The 17,459-nt window shown below is 46.8% G+C and overlaps 1 protein-coding gene across 3 annotated transcripts in view; it reads left to right on the forward strand.

Moving 5' to 3' along the window:
- RABGAP1 (RAB GTPase activating protein 1) overlaps positions 1-17,459 on the forward strand; it is a 101,575-nt gene that overhangs the window by 59,773 nt on the left and 24,343 nt on the right. For all 3 annotated transcript variants that reach the window (XM_060270299.1, XM_060270300.1, XM_060270301.1), the window contains 2 exons: positions 13,358-13,471; positions 15,669-15,743. In XM_060270299.1, coding sequence (XP_060126282.1) covers positions 13,358-13,471; positions 15,669-15,743 — 189 coding nt within the window. The remainder of the gene's footprint in view (positions 1-13,357; positions 13,472-15,668; positions 15,744-17,459) is intronic.

A 17,459-nucleotide genomic window follows, 5' to 3' on the forward strand; every position in this document is an offset into this window, starting at 1 on the left:
GGCTCACATTCCGCAGTTGGAGGCTTTTTAATATGCCAGTTATTAACTGTTCCTTGGCAGGCCTTTGTGAAGGAACAAGCAGTGGCTGTGAAGCGTTCAGATGCAGTGAATTAGGACTCCCTAGAATAATTTTGATTCTGTCTGCTGACACTGAAGGAGTAAGCCAGGCATGAGTTCAGATTCCCCACTTCGCCATAGAGCTCAGTGCAGATGCTGGGCTCTCTATATGACTCAAACCAGGGCCTGGGGAACCTGCCACCTTCTATTGCTGCTGAATTCTGGCTCCCATCAGCCCCATCCAGCATGGCCCTTCTCATGGATGATGGATGTTGTAGCCCAGCAACACTTGGGGAGCTACAAGTTCCCCACTCTCCACTCAAGTCAAACGGGGTGTGGGTGGGGAGTGTTTATACCACACCACTAGGGTTCATGGCACTTTGGGAGGCACTATACTGCCATACCTCGGTTTAAGTACACCTCGGTTTGAGTATTTTCAGTTTAAGTACTCAGCGGCCCTATCTGGAACGGATTAATCCACTTTCTATTACTTTCAAGGGGAAAGTTCGCTTTAGGTTAAGTACGCTTCAGGTTAAGTACGGACTTCCAGAACCAATTAGACTCATACCTCGGGTTAAGTACGCTTCAGGTTGAGTACTCCACGGACCCGTCTGGAACAGATTAATCCACTTTCCATTACAGTGGTACCTCGACTTACGAAGGCGATCCGTTCCGTGGCGCTCTTCGTAAGTTGAATCCTTCATAAGTCGAAGCGTCCATTTTGCGCATGTGCAAAGCGCGACTGCGCAGAACACACATGCTGCGAATATACTTCCGTTTTTGCAGACTTCGTAAGTCGAAACCTTTGGAAATTGAGGCATTCGTAAGTCGAGGTACCACTGTACTTTCAATGGGAAAGTTCGCTTCAGGTTAAGTACGCTTCAGTTTAAGTACTCCACGGACCGTCTGGAACGGATTAATCCACTTTCCATTATTTTCAATGGGAAAGTTCACTTCAGGTTAAGTACGCTTCAGGTTAAGTACAGACTTCCAGAACCAATTGTGTTTGTAAACCGAGGTACCACTGTATGAAGGCAAGATTCCTGCTCTAATGAAAGAAGTTGAGTCTATAGGAAATTTCCTCATGCTGTATCCGGCCATTGGCTCATTTTGTCTTCACTGGCTGGCAACAGCTCTCCTGGGTTTCAGACTAGAGTATTTTCCCAGCCTGAAGATGCCAGAGGTTGCATGCAGGGCATGTGCTCTGCCACTGAATAACGGCCCCTTCTCTTGCTACTCCCATAAGCTCTTTGAAGGAAATGTGTGATGCAAATAAAACAAATGCTTAAAAGGTAAGGCTGCAGCAGTGAGTTTAATCAGTGGTTCCAGATTCTCTGATCTAGATCAGTTCCCATATTTTCCTTTTGTGGACCACTTGTAATTCACTATGGGTTTCAGCAAACCTCCCTCACACCAGCACCTTTGTGAAAACCAGTGTAGTGTGTTATGGAAATCACAAACCTTAGGCTAGGCCGCTGACAAGAGTTGTTTTAGCTTGTCAATTCCTAGAGCAAAAATAGCACACAGCACCATTGCCATTTTACTAAAATCTCATGTATTATGCCGAGGCTTCCTTGGTCCATTTAGCAAATGTTTTTCATCAGTGTTGTCAAGGGCACAGAATCAAGTGCAAGTTGGTCAGGAAATTATTGACTCTTGCAGCTGTTCCTTGGGCTGCCTGAATGGAGGTTGTGAACTGCAGTTTGAGAACCCCCGACCTAGATTAACTTAAAACCCATTTTTAAAAAGAGATCTCTTTGTTAATCAGGCAGCAGCTAAACATACAATACAAGTATTTTTTTAAGCTGCAAAGGCTACCACCAGAGGTACTCCACACACCCAATTTTCCTTTTCATTCTAAGGTGTTACTGCTTCTTGGAACCTGTGGCCTTCCAGAAATTGCTATAGATTCAGTCTCCCACCATCTCAGAACATGCCAGCTATAGCTGATGGCAGGTGGGATTCTAGCAACACAGGGGAGTGGGCACGGATTCCCCACCCCTGCTCTGCATCACGGGCAGGAGCTGCTTTGTAAAGGACAACTGTGGAGGCTTGTAAGATTCTGCAGCGAGTGGTGGGATTGTGTTGCTGGAAAACAGGTGGGCTCAGGAATGGAGGCATCCTCAGGTTTGGTGCTTGAGAGATCTTCTGGAGATCAGTGGCTTGTTTCTGAGGGAGCATCCTTATACCAGCTGAGCCTGGGAGAGGAGCCAAGGCATGGATTCTTTGTTTTTGTTGGATCACATTGGGGATTCCGCAGATCTGAGTGCTGAACGCCACAGCTTTGAGCCTCCCTGTTGATGCCTTGTGGTGTAAGCAGAGTCAGTCCCCTCAAAACGTCAGGGGAGAATCAGAATTGCAGCCTAGTTAAATAAAAAGAGGGTTTAGTCATGTAAAGGAATGACAAATGCGAGCAGATAACGTATTCCTCTTTGTTCTCAGTTTTGTACATGTCATAAGTAATGACAGCTTGACAGAAACCAGCATTTTCATTTATGAGCTTATTTATTTTAGGGAAATTGGAAAGCGTAGGAGGGGTAGTGGAGAGGAGAATCAGGAGGTCCAGAATAAATCCTGGAACTAAGGAAGGCCAAAATTTCCAAAAGGCAGAGCTGCCTCAGTGTATTGGCAGGAGCATTAAGGCAGTAAAAATAAAGTTATTTTGGTATATTTATAGTGCCAGTAGTTTTTCTGTGCTTAATCTTTTAGTGTTTGACAATAATTGTATGCCTTTGATCTTTCACTGTCCCTTGGTACCCAGTTACTAAAAAGCAGGTGAGGGCTTCAATATTTCTGAACCATTTTTTTGTTATTTTGTTGCTTTTGTCTTGAGCAGGAAACAATCTGACATGCAAGGAGGCTTGTTTTACAATGGGACCTGTACTGATTGGCTGGAAAGCAACAGGTACCTTCCCCACAAAAATACCTGTGTGCTCTATCTAGCACAGGCACAGGCAAACTCGGCCCTCCAGATGTTTGGGGACTACAACTCCCGTCAACCCTGACCACTGGTCCTGTTAGCTAGGGATGATGGGAGTTGTAGTCCCAAAACATCTGGACGGCCGAGTTTGCCTGTGCCTGATCTAGCAGGCTGCTTTGTGGGATTGGCAGTTAAGAACCTAAGAAGAGCTTGCTGCATCAGGTCAAAGGCTAAATCCAGCACCCTGTTCTAACAGTGGGCAACCACTATTAGGAAATCCACATGAAGGTCCTGAGCGCAAGAGCAATGTTCTCCCCTCCTGTGGTTTCCAGAAACTGGTACTAAGGAACACCTGTGCCCCAAACTCTGGAAGCAGAACACACCCGTCATGGCTAGCAGCCATTGGTAGCCCCCTCCTCCATAAATTTGTCTAACTGCCTGCCCGGCACTACTGCATCCTTTTCAAAAGCTTCAAGAAGGAAAACTCTGCTCTCCACAAATACATGCGCCTTCTGACCAGGTGCAGTGGGGGATAGTTTTTGCTCAGAACAAATTAGTTGAGTGAGTCTAAGTAGGCCAGAGAAGATTACGCCTTAATCTTAAGGTGCCACAAGATTCTTGTTTGTTTTAGCTGCAACAGGCTAACATGGCTACCTCCCTGGGAACTGCTCATCTCAAAGTGGGAGTGACTTGTTTTGCGGGAACATTGTACGTGTTCTCTCTAACCAGCAAACAAGCCAGTGACTCAAGAGGGTATACGCTGTCAAGTTGCATAACGGCTGAATTGTTTTATATGCTAATAGTGACATGCATGTTCAAACCCCAACATATGCTGATGCATTTTTGCATCATTCAGGTGTACTTTATTTTAGAAACTTTGAAGCTAAATTGCATGCAGATGGGTTGCAAGTCCCAATAGGAAATATTTGGACAGTCGGGGGGTTCTTGGCTTCTCACTTTTTGTGGGCACTCAGAGGTGATGCTGCTGTAGTATCTTAATATGACCTCTGGAAAAGGGGGCTGAAACAATATATTTTGGGGGCAAGTGTAAAACAGCCATTATAATAAACAGCCAGGAGTATATGAAGACAGGACTAGGAGGAATGGGCAGAATGGAAGCAGTGTGGCCAAAGTGATAAATTAATATTATAAGTACACACACGTGCATACAACACATGTACACGCATGTTGTGTCATCTATATACACAAAAGCACAGGCTTTGCAGGTCTTTGTCCCAAAGTCCTTACAATTTATAAGCCGATAACAAGTGAAACCTCAAAGGAAGTGAAGGGAAAGGGAGGCGGGGTGAAGAGACAGAATATGTGATTCATTTGTTCCTGGGAGCCTCTGGTGCAGTGGGTCAGGGCATCTGGCTGTTCACCAGGAGGTTGGTGCTTCGAGCTCACCCAAGGACTGCTGTGGGCAGGATTTCTGCATTGCAGGAGGTTGGACTAGATGGGTCCCTCTGGGTCTCTTCCGATTCTTTGATTCAGATACACATGCATAAACGTTGTTACAAGAGGGGCAAATGTCCTTTGATGAGAGTTAACACTTGAAACCATTTTCAAACATTAAAATATACTGAAGCATTCCCGATGGTGGCATCTAGTTGTTGTTGTTTGTTTTTTAAAAATGCAGTTGTTTGCTGTAGTTTTTGTCTTGCTAGAGCAGTTTCCCAAAGTCTTCATGTTGGTGACACACTTTTTGCAACACAGTATTTCAGTTTTACTAGCAAACATGCGGGCTGCCTGTTTCCTCTCCAGCCCCGGGGGGAGCGCGGGGAGCATTTGTGTGACACACCTACACACTGCAGGTGACACACTGACGTGTCGCGACACACAGTTTGGAAAGCTCTTTGCTCGAGTGTAATGAGATCTTGTGCTGGGAGAAAGAAGATGGCACCTTCATCACAGTCTGTTCTGTGTTGTAAAGCACTTAAAAGCTCTTGCCCTCTTGTGAGCCTAATATGATCACATGGAGTGAGAACCCCTGCTTACTGGACTCCTCCCAGAGAGGGTAATAGGATGCTGCTGTTTAGCACTGAATTGTACAAAGCACTTGACGTGCCTCTTGCTTTCCCTTTTTACAACCACCCAAATGAGGTGGGCTAGCCCAGTGATGGGCAGACACCATGCTTGTGGGTCTGCTAAGAAATCCACCAACCAGAGCCTGGTGCAAAATGCATTTACCTGGAAGCAAATAATAGCAAGCCAGAGATTTGTTTTCAATATCAGAGCAGAATTGAGCTCACAGTGCTTTCTCACAAAAGTCCAGTCCTGGCTGGCTTCATGTCAGAAGCCTAGTCATTTTGCTGCTATTGTTTAACAGGCAAGAGCCAGAAATTCTTGTTGATCTATTGCAGGCATCCCCAAACTGCGGCCCTCCAAATGTTTTGGCCTACAACTCCCATGATCCCTAGCTAACAGGACCAGTGGTCAGGGATGATGGGAATTGTAGGCCAAAACATCTGGAGGGCCAAAGTTTGGGGATGCCTGATCTATTGCAAGTCATCAGGATCTACAGTAGGTACTAATAGATTCAGGCCTACATTCTGCCCACCCTTGGACAAGGCTTAGGGAGGGTGACTTGGCTTTGATCCTCCTGTGCTGAACCCAGGTATTCTATTTGCGCACACCTGATGAGTTGAGTGACAGTTTCACCAAAATTTTGTTTACCTATCCTCTTGGCATCTTGTCCATGCAGCATTTTTAAAGGCCTTTTTAAAGCATTCCCATATTAATGACAAGGCACCCAGGGCACAGCCTTTTATTTTGGAGGCTTCAAAGAAGTGTGACTAGATGTATTTGTGGAGTCTGAGCCAGTCTGAGCCAGTGGTGGTGTGATGGCTTTGGGAAAAGGGTTCTCAGCATACAGTATATTCATCCTAGAAGCATGCCATTCTAGGAAATGGTTGCAATGGATTTTTGTGTCAGCTTTCATTTTTGCATACAGAGACTCTCCTCAGTGTCCCTTTCCCTGTACGTACCCTTGATTTGAAAATGCTGGTTCTCATTTAAAACAAACACCCTTGTATTTGCCCCCTTTTGTGGGGTCCTGACTTTGTGCCTGTTTGCATTGCAGGATAAGCTATTTGGGGGTGTGGGGGTGTATTCATTCTTTTCCCTCACCCCCACCCATTTTCTTTCTCGTATGTTCAGGAAGAAGTTTTTGCCTACCATGTTTTTGCCTCAGGCAAAAAAACAGTCTGGGCAGTTTCTGTCAAAGCTGCACTAGATCCACATGTGATTGTAGTGTGTGTGTGTGTGTGTGTGTGTGTGTGTGTGTGTGTGTGTGTGTGTATATGTGTATGTGTATATATATATATATATATATATATATATATATATATATATATATATGTTGTTGTTGTTTAGTCGTTTAGTCGTGTCCGACTCTTCGTGACCCCATGGACCATGGGTGTCAAACACAAGGCCCGGGGGCCAAATCCGGCCCGCCAGACCTTGTCATGTGGCCCGCCGAGCGCCCCAGCCAGCAGGACCCAGCAGCGGGACCTCTTTCCTTCCTCTCTCCCTCCTGCTCCCTCTTTTCTTTCTTCCTTCCTTCCGTCCTTCCCATCTTTCTTCCTCTCCCTCATTCTTATTCTTTCTTTCCCTCTACTTCCTTCCTTCTTTCTCCCTTTCCGTCTTCTCTCCCTCTTTCTTTTTCTTTCCTTCTTTATTCCCTTCCTTATTTCCTACTCTTCTTTCTCTCCCCTCTTTCCTTCCTTCCTTTCTCCCTCCCACTCCCTCTTTTCTTCTTCCCTTCCTCCCTCCCCTCCCTCTCCCTCTCCCTCTCCTCAGAAACATAGGATGCTGCTTTATACTTCTGGCCCTTAAACCCCGGAACCAGGAGAGCAGCTCCAGTGAGTCAACCTCAGCCAGTCCCTTTGGTGAAGGGTGGTGGCTCACTGGCAGAACATCTGTCCTGCATGCAGAAGGACCCCAGCATCTCCAGGTACTAGCAGCTCTGCAAAGGTCCTGCATGAAACCCTAGCGAGCCTCCACCACCCAGTGCAGTTACCAAAAATCATTTTTCAATAAATTGTACAATAATTGTACATTTGAATATCTACTTGCCATTATTCTGACTATGTTTCTGCTTTCAGAGCTAGTTATTACTTACACTATTACAAAAAACAGTAATAATTGAATGCAGTGACAATAATTTATGATAATAAAGAGTGGACACATAGTCCTACAGATACAACCGGCCCTTTGAGGGTGACCAAACTGCTGATGCGGCCCCCTATGAATTTGAGTTTGACACCCCTGCCATGGACCATAGCACGCCAGGCACTCCTGTCTTGCACTGCCTCCCGCAATTTGGTCAAACTCATGTTCGTAGCTTCGAGAACACTGTCCAACCATCTTGTCCTCTGTCATCCCCTTCTCCTAGTGCCCTCAATCTTTCCCAACATCAGGGTCTTTTCCAAGGATTCTTCTCTTCTCATGAGGTGGCCAAAGTATTGGAGCCTCAGCTTCACGATCTGTCCTTCCAGTGAGCACACACACACACACACACACACACACACACACACCCCAAGTGCCTATTTATGATTTTCCTGTGGGAAACTTGATCCCTAAAAGGAAACGAGTGCAGCTGGGGATCACTTGGGGATTCACTCTTATTTTTAGAATCGGATTTATTGCCATATTTGGCCTGAAACGATGCCACACTGGAGGCTTATTGTAGTGCGGCTGGTCAGTCATTCTCACTTGATCTCAATTGGACTTGGGTTCAAGGTAATCCGTGGAACTTGGACAAAAGGATGAGTACTGTAATAACAAATGTTTGTTTGCTCAGGAATCCTGAATTTCCTATAAACAATTTTTGGTGATGAGGGAGAATGAGCTTTGCAAGATGCAAATCTTTTTGAAAAAAATTCCCAGGTGTACACACCCTGTTTCTCCGAAAATAAGACGTAGCCATAAAATAAGCCATAGCAGGATTTTTAAGCATTCAAGGAATATAAGCCATACCCCGAAAATAAGACATAGTGATAGGCGCAGCAGCAATGCCGGCCACGGCAGGAGGAGGAGGAGGAAAAATAAGACACCCCCTGAAAATAAATCATAGTGGTTGTTTTTTTTGAGGAAAAATAAATATAAATTTTATTTTTTTTTGAGGAAAAATAAATATAAATAAATATAATATCTTATTTTTGGAGAAACACAGTAGTTATCAGTGCAGCTGCTCACTCCAAGGCAGAATGAAGAGATAGACATTTGATTGATTCAGTTTCCCCTCCCCTCCCCATCCCTTCCCAAGGGGATAACAGCAATTCAGAAGGAGAAATATACAGTGATGCCCCCAACAGATCCCACAACCAAAGCACTCCCCATTTAGTCCTTGACATGGAAGCCAGCAGATATTTTTTTTTGCCATTAATTTGCTTTAATTAAAGATTTTCTTGGGTTACAAAAGTACATATCTTGTCTCTATTTTCAGATCATAAAGTCCTTTTTACATATCAGTTATATTTGATGTGGGACTTTAATGTTGTATACAGCACAAATTTTTGAAGCCTTCCGACACCAGCAGAGGAGGGGAGGTTCTCTTGAGCATGCTCCATTCATGGCAGTGCTTTTGAGCCGCTTTCATTTTCACTAGGGTTGTGTGCAGGACAAGTTCCCAGGAAGCATTTCCCCCACCACAAGCCCAGTCCGCCTTTAAGATTCTCCATGGGATTTAGTTTTAAAGTCGGAGTAGCCATAACAAAGTGCCCTTCCCCTCCATTGGCACGTGGATGGTAAACCCAATCATTAAGCATTGGCATGACTACAGTATCAGATGTTGCTGGACTCCAACTCCCTTTATCTTCATCCTCCTTCATCCTTGACCATATGGTATATGGTAGCCAGTGATATGCTAGCACTTTAACATGGAGGTTTCATTTAGCCATCATTGCTTGGATATTAGCAAGCCCACCTGCATTCTCCATGGATTTATTTTAAATATATTTATGAAATGTCAAGGAAATAAACAACTATCTGACTTTTAGAAGACATCTGAAGGCAGCCCTGTTTAGGGAAGTTTTTAATGTTTGATGTTGTTTTATTGTATTTTTAATATTTTGTTGGAAGCCGCCCAGTGTGGCTGGGGAAACCCAGCCAGATGGGCTGGGTATAAATAAATTATTATTATTATTATTATTATTATTATTATTATTATTATTATTATTTATTATCCCTTTCCAAAATTAAAAAGCAAGACAGAGGTAGCCAATGTGGTGCCCTCCAAAGGATGCGGCTCAGTTATCATCTGGAAAGTGCCACGTTGGCTGCTTATGATCTTCTAAGCTAATATGCATGGCCACCACACTGTGTTGCAGTGACTTTGGGTGAATGCACATTCTCGTCTGTGAAGCCAGTCTTGCGCTGATATCTGGGTGGCTGCTGTTCCAAAAAGGAATGGGGATCCTTACAAAGCTGCTGTCCTCAAAGGTTTAAAGGGCCCAAGTATTCTCCTGAGTAGGGAAGAACTCAGTTCTGCTCTGTGCTCCTTCCCACCCCTGAATCCCACGGACTTTCCTTGCCCTCCCTCCTCCCCATAAGACATATTTAAGGCTTCATTAACCATTCATTTATTTGACTTATACCCTGCCTTTCCTCTGAGTGCAAGGTGGCACCCCACTCCCCACATTATTAATGCTCACAACAACCCTGTGAGGTGGGTTAGACTGAGAGCGCATGACTAGCCCCCAGGGTCACACCCAGGGAGCTTCATGGCCAAGTGTGGGGATTTGAACTCTGGTTGCCCAGATCACAGTCTGGCACTCTAGCCACAGCACCGCGCAGGCTCTCAACAGTTTAGGCCAGGCATCCCCAAACTTCGGTCCTCCAGATGTTTTTGACTACAATTCACGTCTTCCCCAACCACTGGTCCTGTTAGCTAGGGATCATGGGAGTTGTAGGCCAAAACATCTGGAAGGCCCCAGTTTGGGGATGCCTGCTTTAGGCCCCCAGTTTCTGTCACAAAGCCCCCAGAGTGATTGCAAGCTAGACATGCTCTCTCAGTTTTGCCTTCCATACAGGTGGCCTGTTCTGATCCTTTACTTTGTCATAGCATAGCCAAAGAATAGGAACTGTTGAAGAAAATGTGTGTCGAGAATGATTGTTTGAAGATTTTCCTCTCTTATTTGAATGCACGTGCAGACAGTTTCAGATAATTTGGCATTATAACATGCATCTTAGGCCCTCCCTCTTCTCTTAGCCTCTAACCCCCCCCCTTTCTGAGCCTGGCTGTGCCTGGAAAACTGCTGAGATGGCTCCGGTGCCAGCTGCCCTCCATTCTCACAGCGGAGAATGCTCTGCTCTGCCACCTTTGCCATTCCTGCCCCCTTCCTGCCATTTATCGCCATCTGTTTTCAATTCCAGGGTGTGTGCACACACTTCCAAGGGCTTCCCTTTGCCTTGCCCCCCTGCCCCCACCCCCACCCCAGAAGCCTGAGAAATGACCCAGCCATCCATTTCTCACAGAAGGTTATAAAAATAGGAGCTGGAGAAAGGGCTTACACAATAGCTGTGACTGCATTCTCTTTGTACCACCAAGTCCTGGTTGAAAACACAACACACATTTTAAAATGTTATCATTTCCGTACATTTCCCACCCCCCTTCCTTTCTGTCCCTAAACAGAATGTTCCAGTAACAGGGTAGTGGTTCCAAAATCCTTCGGCCAAGTCTTGGTGCCACTACACATTTAGGAGAGAGAAGCATGGCACTCTTGCGTTTAACACCAAAGGCCCAGTGTTGTGTAGTGGTTGCAGTGCCAGACTAGGACCTGGGAGACCAGGATTCAAGCCCCATGCTCAGCCATGAAGCTCACTGGGTGACCTTGGGGGTGGTCACTGCCTCTTTCCGCCTAACCTATCTCACAGGGTTGCGGGGGGGGGGGGGTAAATGGAGAGGGGGAGAAACTGTGTATGCCACTTTGTGCTCCATGGAGGGAAAAATGGGATATAAATGAAATAAATAAATAAATTGCAGCAACCCAGTCATCTCAAACTCACCCCCCTGAATGGGTTGGTGTCTCACTTAATAGTATTGCCCCTTTTTTCTAGAGGGGTTTTCTGTGCCCCCGCCTGCCAGTACCATTGGAAAGCTACCACAATTCACTGCTGCTTAAAGTAACCCTTTGGGGATAGGAAATTGTTGACAATAATTGTGGTTGTCCTTTTGCAAGCGTTTGCTTACTTGGTTCTGTGCTTCAAGCAAACTCTACCTTAAAGACTCAGATACACAGTAATTGCACGGTTAGGGTGTTAATTGAGAGCAGGGTATCGGAAAGTCCACAAATACTGTTTGGTTTTTAATTTGGCAAGGCCAGGGAGGCATAATGCTTGGGGGTGCGGGTTTCCACCATGTTCAAATTTCCCATCAAGCAGGAGACTTGTAAGCACACTTAAGTAAATAAGTTCAGGACCAGATGGGCAGGTCTGCACAGAATTTTTTTGCAGAATTCATTTTTCTTCTTATAGGGTTTTTTTTGGGGGGGGGGGAATTCTGAAGAGCAGTGCAAGTGCAAACATCCCTGATTCAGCTGCCTGCATTTCCAGCTAAAAGGGTCAGGTAATAAACGATGGGGAAATTCTCTTGCTGCCTGGAGAGCTATTGCCAATCAGAGTAAACATCACTAGTCTAGAGGGGCAAACAGTTTAGGCAGGTATAAGCTTCCCATGCTGACACAACCCAGCAGCAGAAATCCTGCTCGCCTCCCTCCTGGTCTGTTATTTTACCAAAGGTTGCCTATGTTGTTTCTGCAACCTTGAAGACTAGAAGCTTCATTTGAACAAAAAGTAAGTAGGGAGTTTTTTTTCTGGTCAGAATTCTGCAATGCATTGTGGTTCTTGTAGCTATGGCCAGTGCAGTTTTGAGTTCAATGAAATGGCCACAACTCTGCCTGCAAGTGCAAGCTGAGCCCATTGGAGAAGGAGGACAGGCGGCTTGTGCAAAGTAGTCACCGCCCATCATCTCTCAGGCTCAGAACTTGGAGAATGTTGCTGTGCTTTGGGCTTCGAGAGTCTGCACTAGAGCCTCTGTGTGAATCCATGCAGAGCTGATGATGGAAGCTGCTCACCGTGCAACCTAACAGGTGGTTGGATGGTATAAAATCTACAAGGTGTGTGAACCACTCTGAGATCGACAGATGAAGGGCGGTATACAAATCTAATAAATAGTGATAATAATTACTGGTGGGATGCTCTCTGGGGAGTGGGAGGGAGGTGAGATAGCTCAGTGGTAGAGCATCTCCATTGCAGTCCCTGACTGAGGGAGACCCCTGCCTGAAACTCTGCAAGCCATGTTGACAGTACTGAGCCAGATGGATCTATGATCTGACTCAGTGTATGGCACCCTCCTATGTTCCTACAACTTCCTGAGTGAAAGAGGTAAGAAACTTGGTTAAAAGGTAAAGGGACCCCTAACCATTAGGTCCAGTTGTGACCGACTCTGGGGTTGCGCGCTCATCTCGCATTATTGGCCGAGGGAGCCGGCGTATAGCTTCCAGGTCATGTGGCCAGCATGACAAAGCCGCTTCTGGCAAACCAGAGCAGCACACGGAAACGCCGTTTACCTTCCCGCTGTAGCGGTTCCTATTTATCTACTTGCATTTTGACGTGCTTTCGAACTGCTAGGTTGGCAGGAGCTGGGACCAAGCAACGGGAGCTCACCCCGTCACAGGGATTCGAACCGCTGACCTTCTGATCAGCAAGCCCTAGGCTCAGTGGTTTAACCCACAGCGCCACCTGGGTCCCTAAAAAACTTGGTTAACCTTCCATAAATTAGGCACAGGAAGTGAGAGTCTGTTTTCTTTTATCGATTTAAATGTGGCACTCTGACTCTGCAAGGGAAGGTGATTATTTTTTCCTCCCCATCTCCCACAACTGGTTCCATTGAGTAGTCTGCATAAATCTCAATACTAAGCAGGACCAGGAAACCTCAGTAGCTGGTGCTTGAGTAGCCTGGAATAGTACCCAGAAAAGGGAGGGGGTTTGAATCTGGCACCTTGAGTTTTTATTTTCTCCCCTTTGGCTCCTACTAATGCTAAGGTCACCCTTTCCCTCCTGTAGATTCTCCTCTGCGCTGGATTTTCATGTGGAAATGAAGAATCTTAATGAGAGTGTGAACTGACAGTGCCTTTCTCTTATAAGTGCCCTCTCACTTTTCAATGGGAAAATACTCTCTCTGATTCATGCTTGCTACTACTTACCACTGCACTCTCTCCCTGAGAGAAATAGGAACATTTGTGGGTTGCATGAGCCATTTGCTGCCCTCACCTCCTGCCCCCCTCCCCCCAGCGTCTTTTTGTAGCTGCAACCACACCCATAATTGTGGGGCTTAATGGTCTCCCCCAATTTCTCTCTCCTTCCTTGGCCTTGCAGGAGTCTCCCCAGGACAGTGCCATTACACGTGACATCAACCGGACGTTCCCTGCCCATGACTACTTCAAGGACACTGGGGGCGATGGCCAGGACTCCCTGTACAAAATATGCAAGGTAACCCTGACCGGGATGCTATCTTGGCTCATTTGTGGACCATTATGGTGGGGCTTCCTTGTGGGAATAAATGTGCTTAGGCCAGGTTAGCCCTGGGTTCTCCGTTGTGAAAACACCTCCAAGTGTGAGATGGTAGTGTTTGATAATAGAATTATGGGGTTGGGACCCCAAGGGCCCTCTACCCCAGCCTCCTGCATTACACTCCTCCTCATCCTGGAGAGTAGTGACTAGTGGGGTGCCACAGGGTTCTGTCTTGGGCCCAGTCTTATTCAACATCTTTATCAATGACTTGGATGATGGGCTTGAGGGCATCCTGAGCAAGTTTGCAGACGACACCAAATTGGGAGGGGTGGCTAATACCCCAGAGGACAGGATCACACTTCCAAATGACCTGAACAGATTAGACAACTGGGCCAAAACAAACAAGATGAATTTTAACAAGGAGAAATGTAAGGGCTGCTTTCTCTTCCTTCGTTCCTGTGCCCCTGCCGCCGACAACAAGGACAGGTCCCGGGGTTCGGAGAAGCGCTGCGCAAGCGCTTCTCCGAACCCCGGGGTGTCTCCTTCTTATCGGCGGCTGGGGGAGAGGAAGGAAGGAGGAGAAAGGGCTGCTTTCTCCTCCTTTGTTCCTGTCTGCCTGCCGCCGACAACAAGGACAGGTCCCGGGGTTCGGAGAAGCGCTGAGCAAGCGCTTCTCCGAACCCCGGGATGTTCTAGCGCCCGTTTATTCAACAGGCTGAATTACACTAGTAAATAAATAAGAAGGCTGATCACTGAAGAATTGATGCTTTTGAATTATGGTGCTGGAGGAGACTCTTGAGAGTCCCATGGACTGCAAGAAGATCAAACCTATCCATTCTGAAGGAAATCAGCCCTGAGTGCTCACTGGAAGGACAGATCCTGAAGCTGAGGCTCCAATGCTTTGGGCCACCTCATGAGAAGAGAAGACTCCCTGGGAAAGACCCTGATGTTGGGAAAGATGGAGGGCACTAGGAGAAAGGGTCAACAGAGGACGAGATGGTTGGACAGTGTTCTCAAAGCTACAAACATGAGTTTGACCAAATTGCGGGAGGCAGTGGAAGACAGGAGTGCCTGGCGTGCTATGGTCCATGGGGTCACGAGGAGTTGGGCACGACTAAACAGCAATAACAAAAATACTTGAAACTGCAAAAAGGTTGTTGAAACATATTGCCGGTTGCGCCTGCTAATTCAGCCTTACTGGAATTGTAGTCCAGAATTATCCAGAGGGCACAAGGTAGGTAGGTTTGTGCTGGTGGATGCCTGAGCTAATCAGCCTTTTGCCTCAAAGGGCATTCCCAGATCTTCTGGGCTCCTTGCATCAACTGGAGCGGCTGCTGTATTTCTTTTTGTGTGGCAAAGAGCAAAGGAAGTCTCAGTAAAAGGATCTTTGCTCCTCTCTAACACTCTGGAAAATTGTTCAGCTCATTTGCATTATAAGGCAAGCCACAAACACATTCAAGTCACTCATTAAGATGCAGGAGGAAATTAGCAGGTTGAAATAAAAAATGTCTGCACTCTGGTTTGATCCCTTTACCTTGCTTGACCTCTTTGAACCTGGCATTTAGAAAGCTGCCATTTCCGCCTGCTCCTCCTCCAGAGACTGTTTGGCCTGGGAAAGCAGCTTGGCTTCCTGGCCACCTCCTAAGCTCTCTGACAAAGCTCACCATTAAAAAGGATGAGCTCTGCATGGGACGCGGCCCAGGGACTGGAGCAAGCAGCTTCCTATCCACTCCTTGTGAATAATTGATATTCAAATCAAAGACTTGAATATCAATTCAAGTCGTTTTCAAAGGCCTGGAAACGATGCCTTATGAGGAATGGCTTAGGGAGCTGGGTATGTTTAGCCTGGAGAAGAGAAGGTTAAGGGGTGATATGATTTGTTGTTGTTTAGTTGTTTAGTCGTGTCCGACTCTTCGTGACCCCATGGACCAGAGCACGCCAGGCACTCCTGTCTTCCACTGCCTCCTGCACTCGGCCATGAAGCACACTAGGTTCTCTTGAGCCAACCACTTCCTCTCAACCTAACCTACCTCAAAGGGTTGTTGTGGGGATAAAGTGGGGAGGAGAACTATGAGCTCCTTGGAGGGAATGCAGGCTATAAATGCAAGCAATCAATCATTCAGGTGGGGCATCTTGTGTTGTTGAAGTCTTGACCGTTTTCTGATTCTTCTTCCAGGCCTATTCTGTTTACGATGAAGAGATTGGCTACTGCCAGGGCCAGTCATTCCTTGCTGCTGTGCTGCTTCTACATGTGAGTTCCTCTTTGCTACGTGAGAGAGTTCCTCTTTGCTACTCTGCGGCACTCGGGCATAATCCAATCTCCCTTTGCAGCATGCCCTCCCCGCCTCCCTCCCTGCCCGAGACCTGTTTAATTCACCAGAATCTGTGAGCACTTTGAACCTGGCAGGAGGATGGGCAAATGTGCATGCGTATTTAGGAGACCCTGGCTTGGAATTCTGTGTTCTGTGTCTTGTATTGGTTGTTCTGTGTCTTGTATTGGTTTCCTTGAATGTAATGTCACCCTTTGTTCCCTTTCTCCCTTTTAAATGTCTAAATCGATTTTGATGCTGTTTGCTGAAACATACATTAAAGCCTGCTTGCGTGCCCACACACCAAAGGTTGCAGCAACTACCGTGTTTCTCATAAAATAAGTCGCACCTACAAAATAAGACATGGCAGGCTTTTCACAAGTTGATTAAATATAAGACATACCCCAAAAATAAGCCATAGTGGGGGGGGGCAGGTCTGGCAAGGAAAGGAAGGCGTTTAAGCGCCTTCGGAAGAGCCAACAAGAGGCAACAGCGTGCTTGCTGGCAGCCTTCTTTTCATGCCACTCGCAGTGGCCGTCGCCACCGTGCTTTGGCGCTGGGCGCGTGCCCACAACCACCTCCACAGCTGCTGGGATCACTGTCGCTGTAGCCACGTTCCTGGGCGCTCTCGGCGCTTCCCCTGCAGCCGCCTCACTGTGTTTTGCGGGGGCGGGGGCTTCCCGACGATCAGCTGAGAGGCGGGCTGATCGGGTACCACTTCACCACCGCCGCAGTGCTCAGAGCGCTTGCCCACAGAGATCACGGGCTTCACCTGCAGCCGCAGCTGCCTCTCACCAGGCTCTTCGTGCTGCGCTCCCCGAAGCGGCTCCCGTGCAGCCTCCTCTTGCCGGGCCCTCCGCCGCTGCTTCTCTCACAGCCGCCTCCGCGGCTGCTTCCTGCTCCGCCAACATGGCCGTGCTCCCTGGATCACGGTGTTCTGCTCCTCAGCAGCACGCAAATGGGGAGGGCAAATCGGAGGGCAGCCTTGCCGTTTTTATTTTCTGCTCCCCGGGTCCCGCTGGGTCGGGGCTCGGCGCAGCGCGCTGTTGCCAGCTCCCGCTTGGAAAAAAAAAGACATCCCCCGAAAATAAGCCACCGTGGGGGTTTTTGAGGGGGGGGAAATATAAGACGGTGTCTTATTTTATGAGAAACACGGTAGCAATGAATCACTGCAGGTCTAGTGATTTTTATATCATCAAAACCAGGACAATATTTTATCCTATAATTTATATGTATATGTAATTAATTGTACATATAATTTATATGTAAGAACAGACAGAAGAGCTCTGTTGGATCAGGTTGTTAACAAATCCAAACTCCATCCAGGCTGCCTGTTGGTTTCTTGTTGTTCTTTGTGTTATTGAGCAGTAATGCAGGTGGATCCTTTGTGAAGATCCCAAAACTTCCTCACATCCAGAAACAGTTGCTCCATACATGGATGCCGTCTCTTCCAGAGATGTTACAGAACTGAATTTTTTTTCATTCTTCATACATGCTAATAGTGAACTTGGGTGCAGAGTTAGGGTGCAGTTAGTTCTTACCAAGTCTTTTATTCAATATTCACAGAGAGAGGCTTAGAAAAGCTGCCTCTTGTAGTAATGACGTTGCTCCGAGTGAACCCCCCCCCTCCAGCTCTCCCATTATACGTCATCCCTACA

Source organism: Zootoca vivipara, chromosome Z, assembly GCF_963506605.1.
Source record: "Zootoca vivipara chromosome Z, rZooViv1.1, whole genome shotgun sequence".
In the NCBI taxonomy this organism is placed as follows: Eukaryota; Metazoa; Chordata; class Lepidosauria; order Squamata; family Lacertidae; genus Zootoca; species Zootoca vivipara.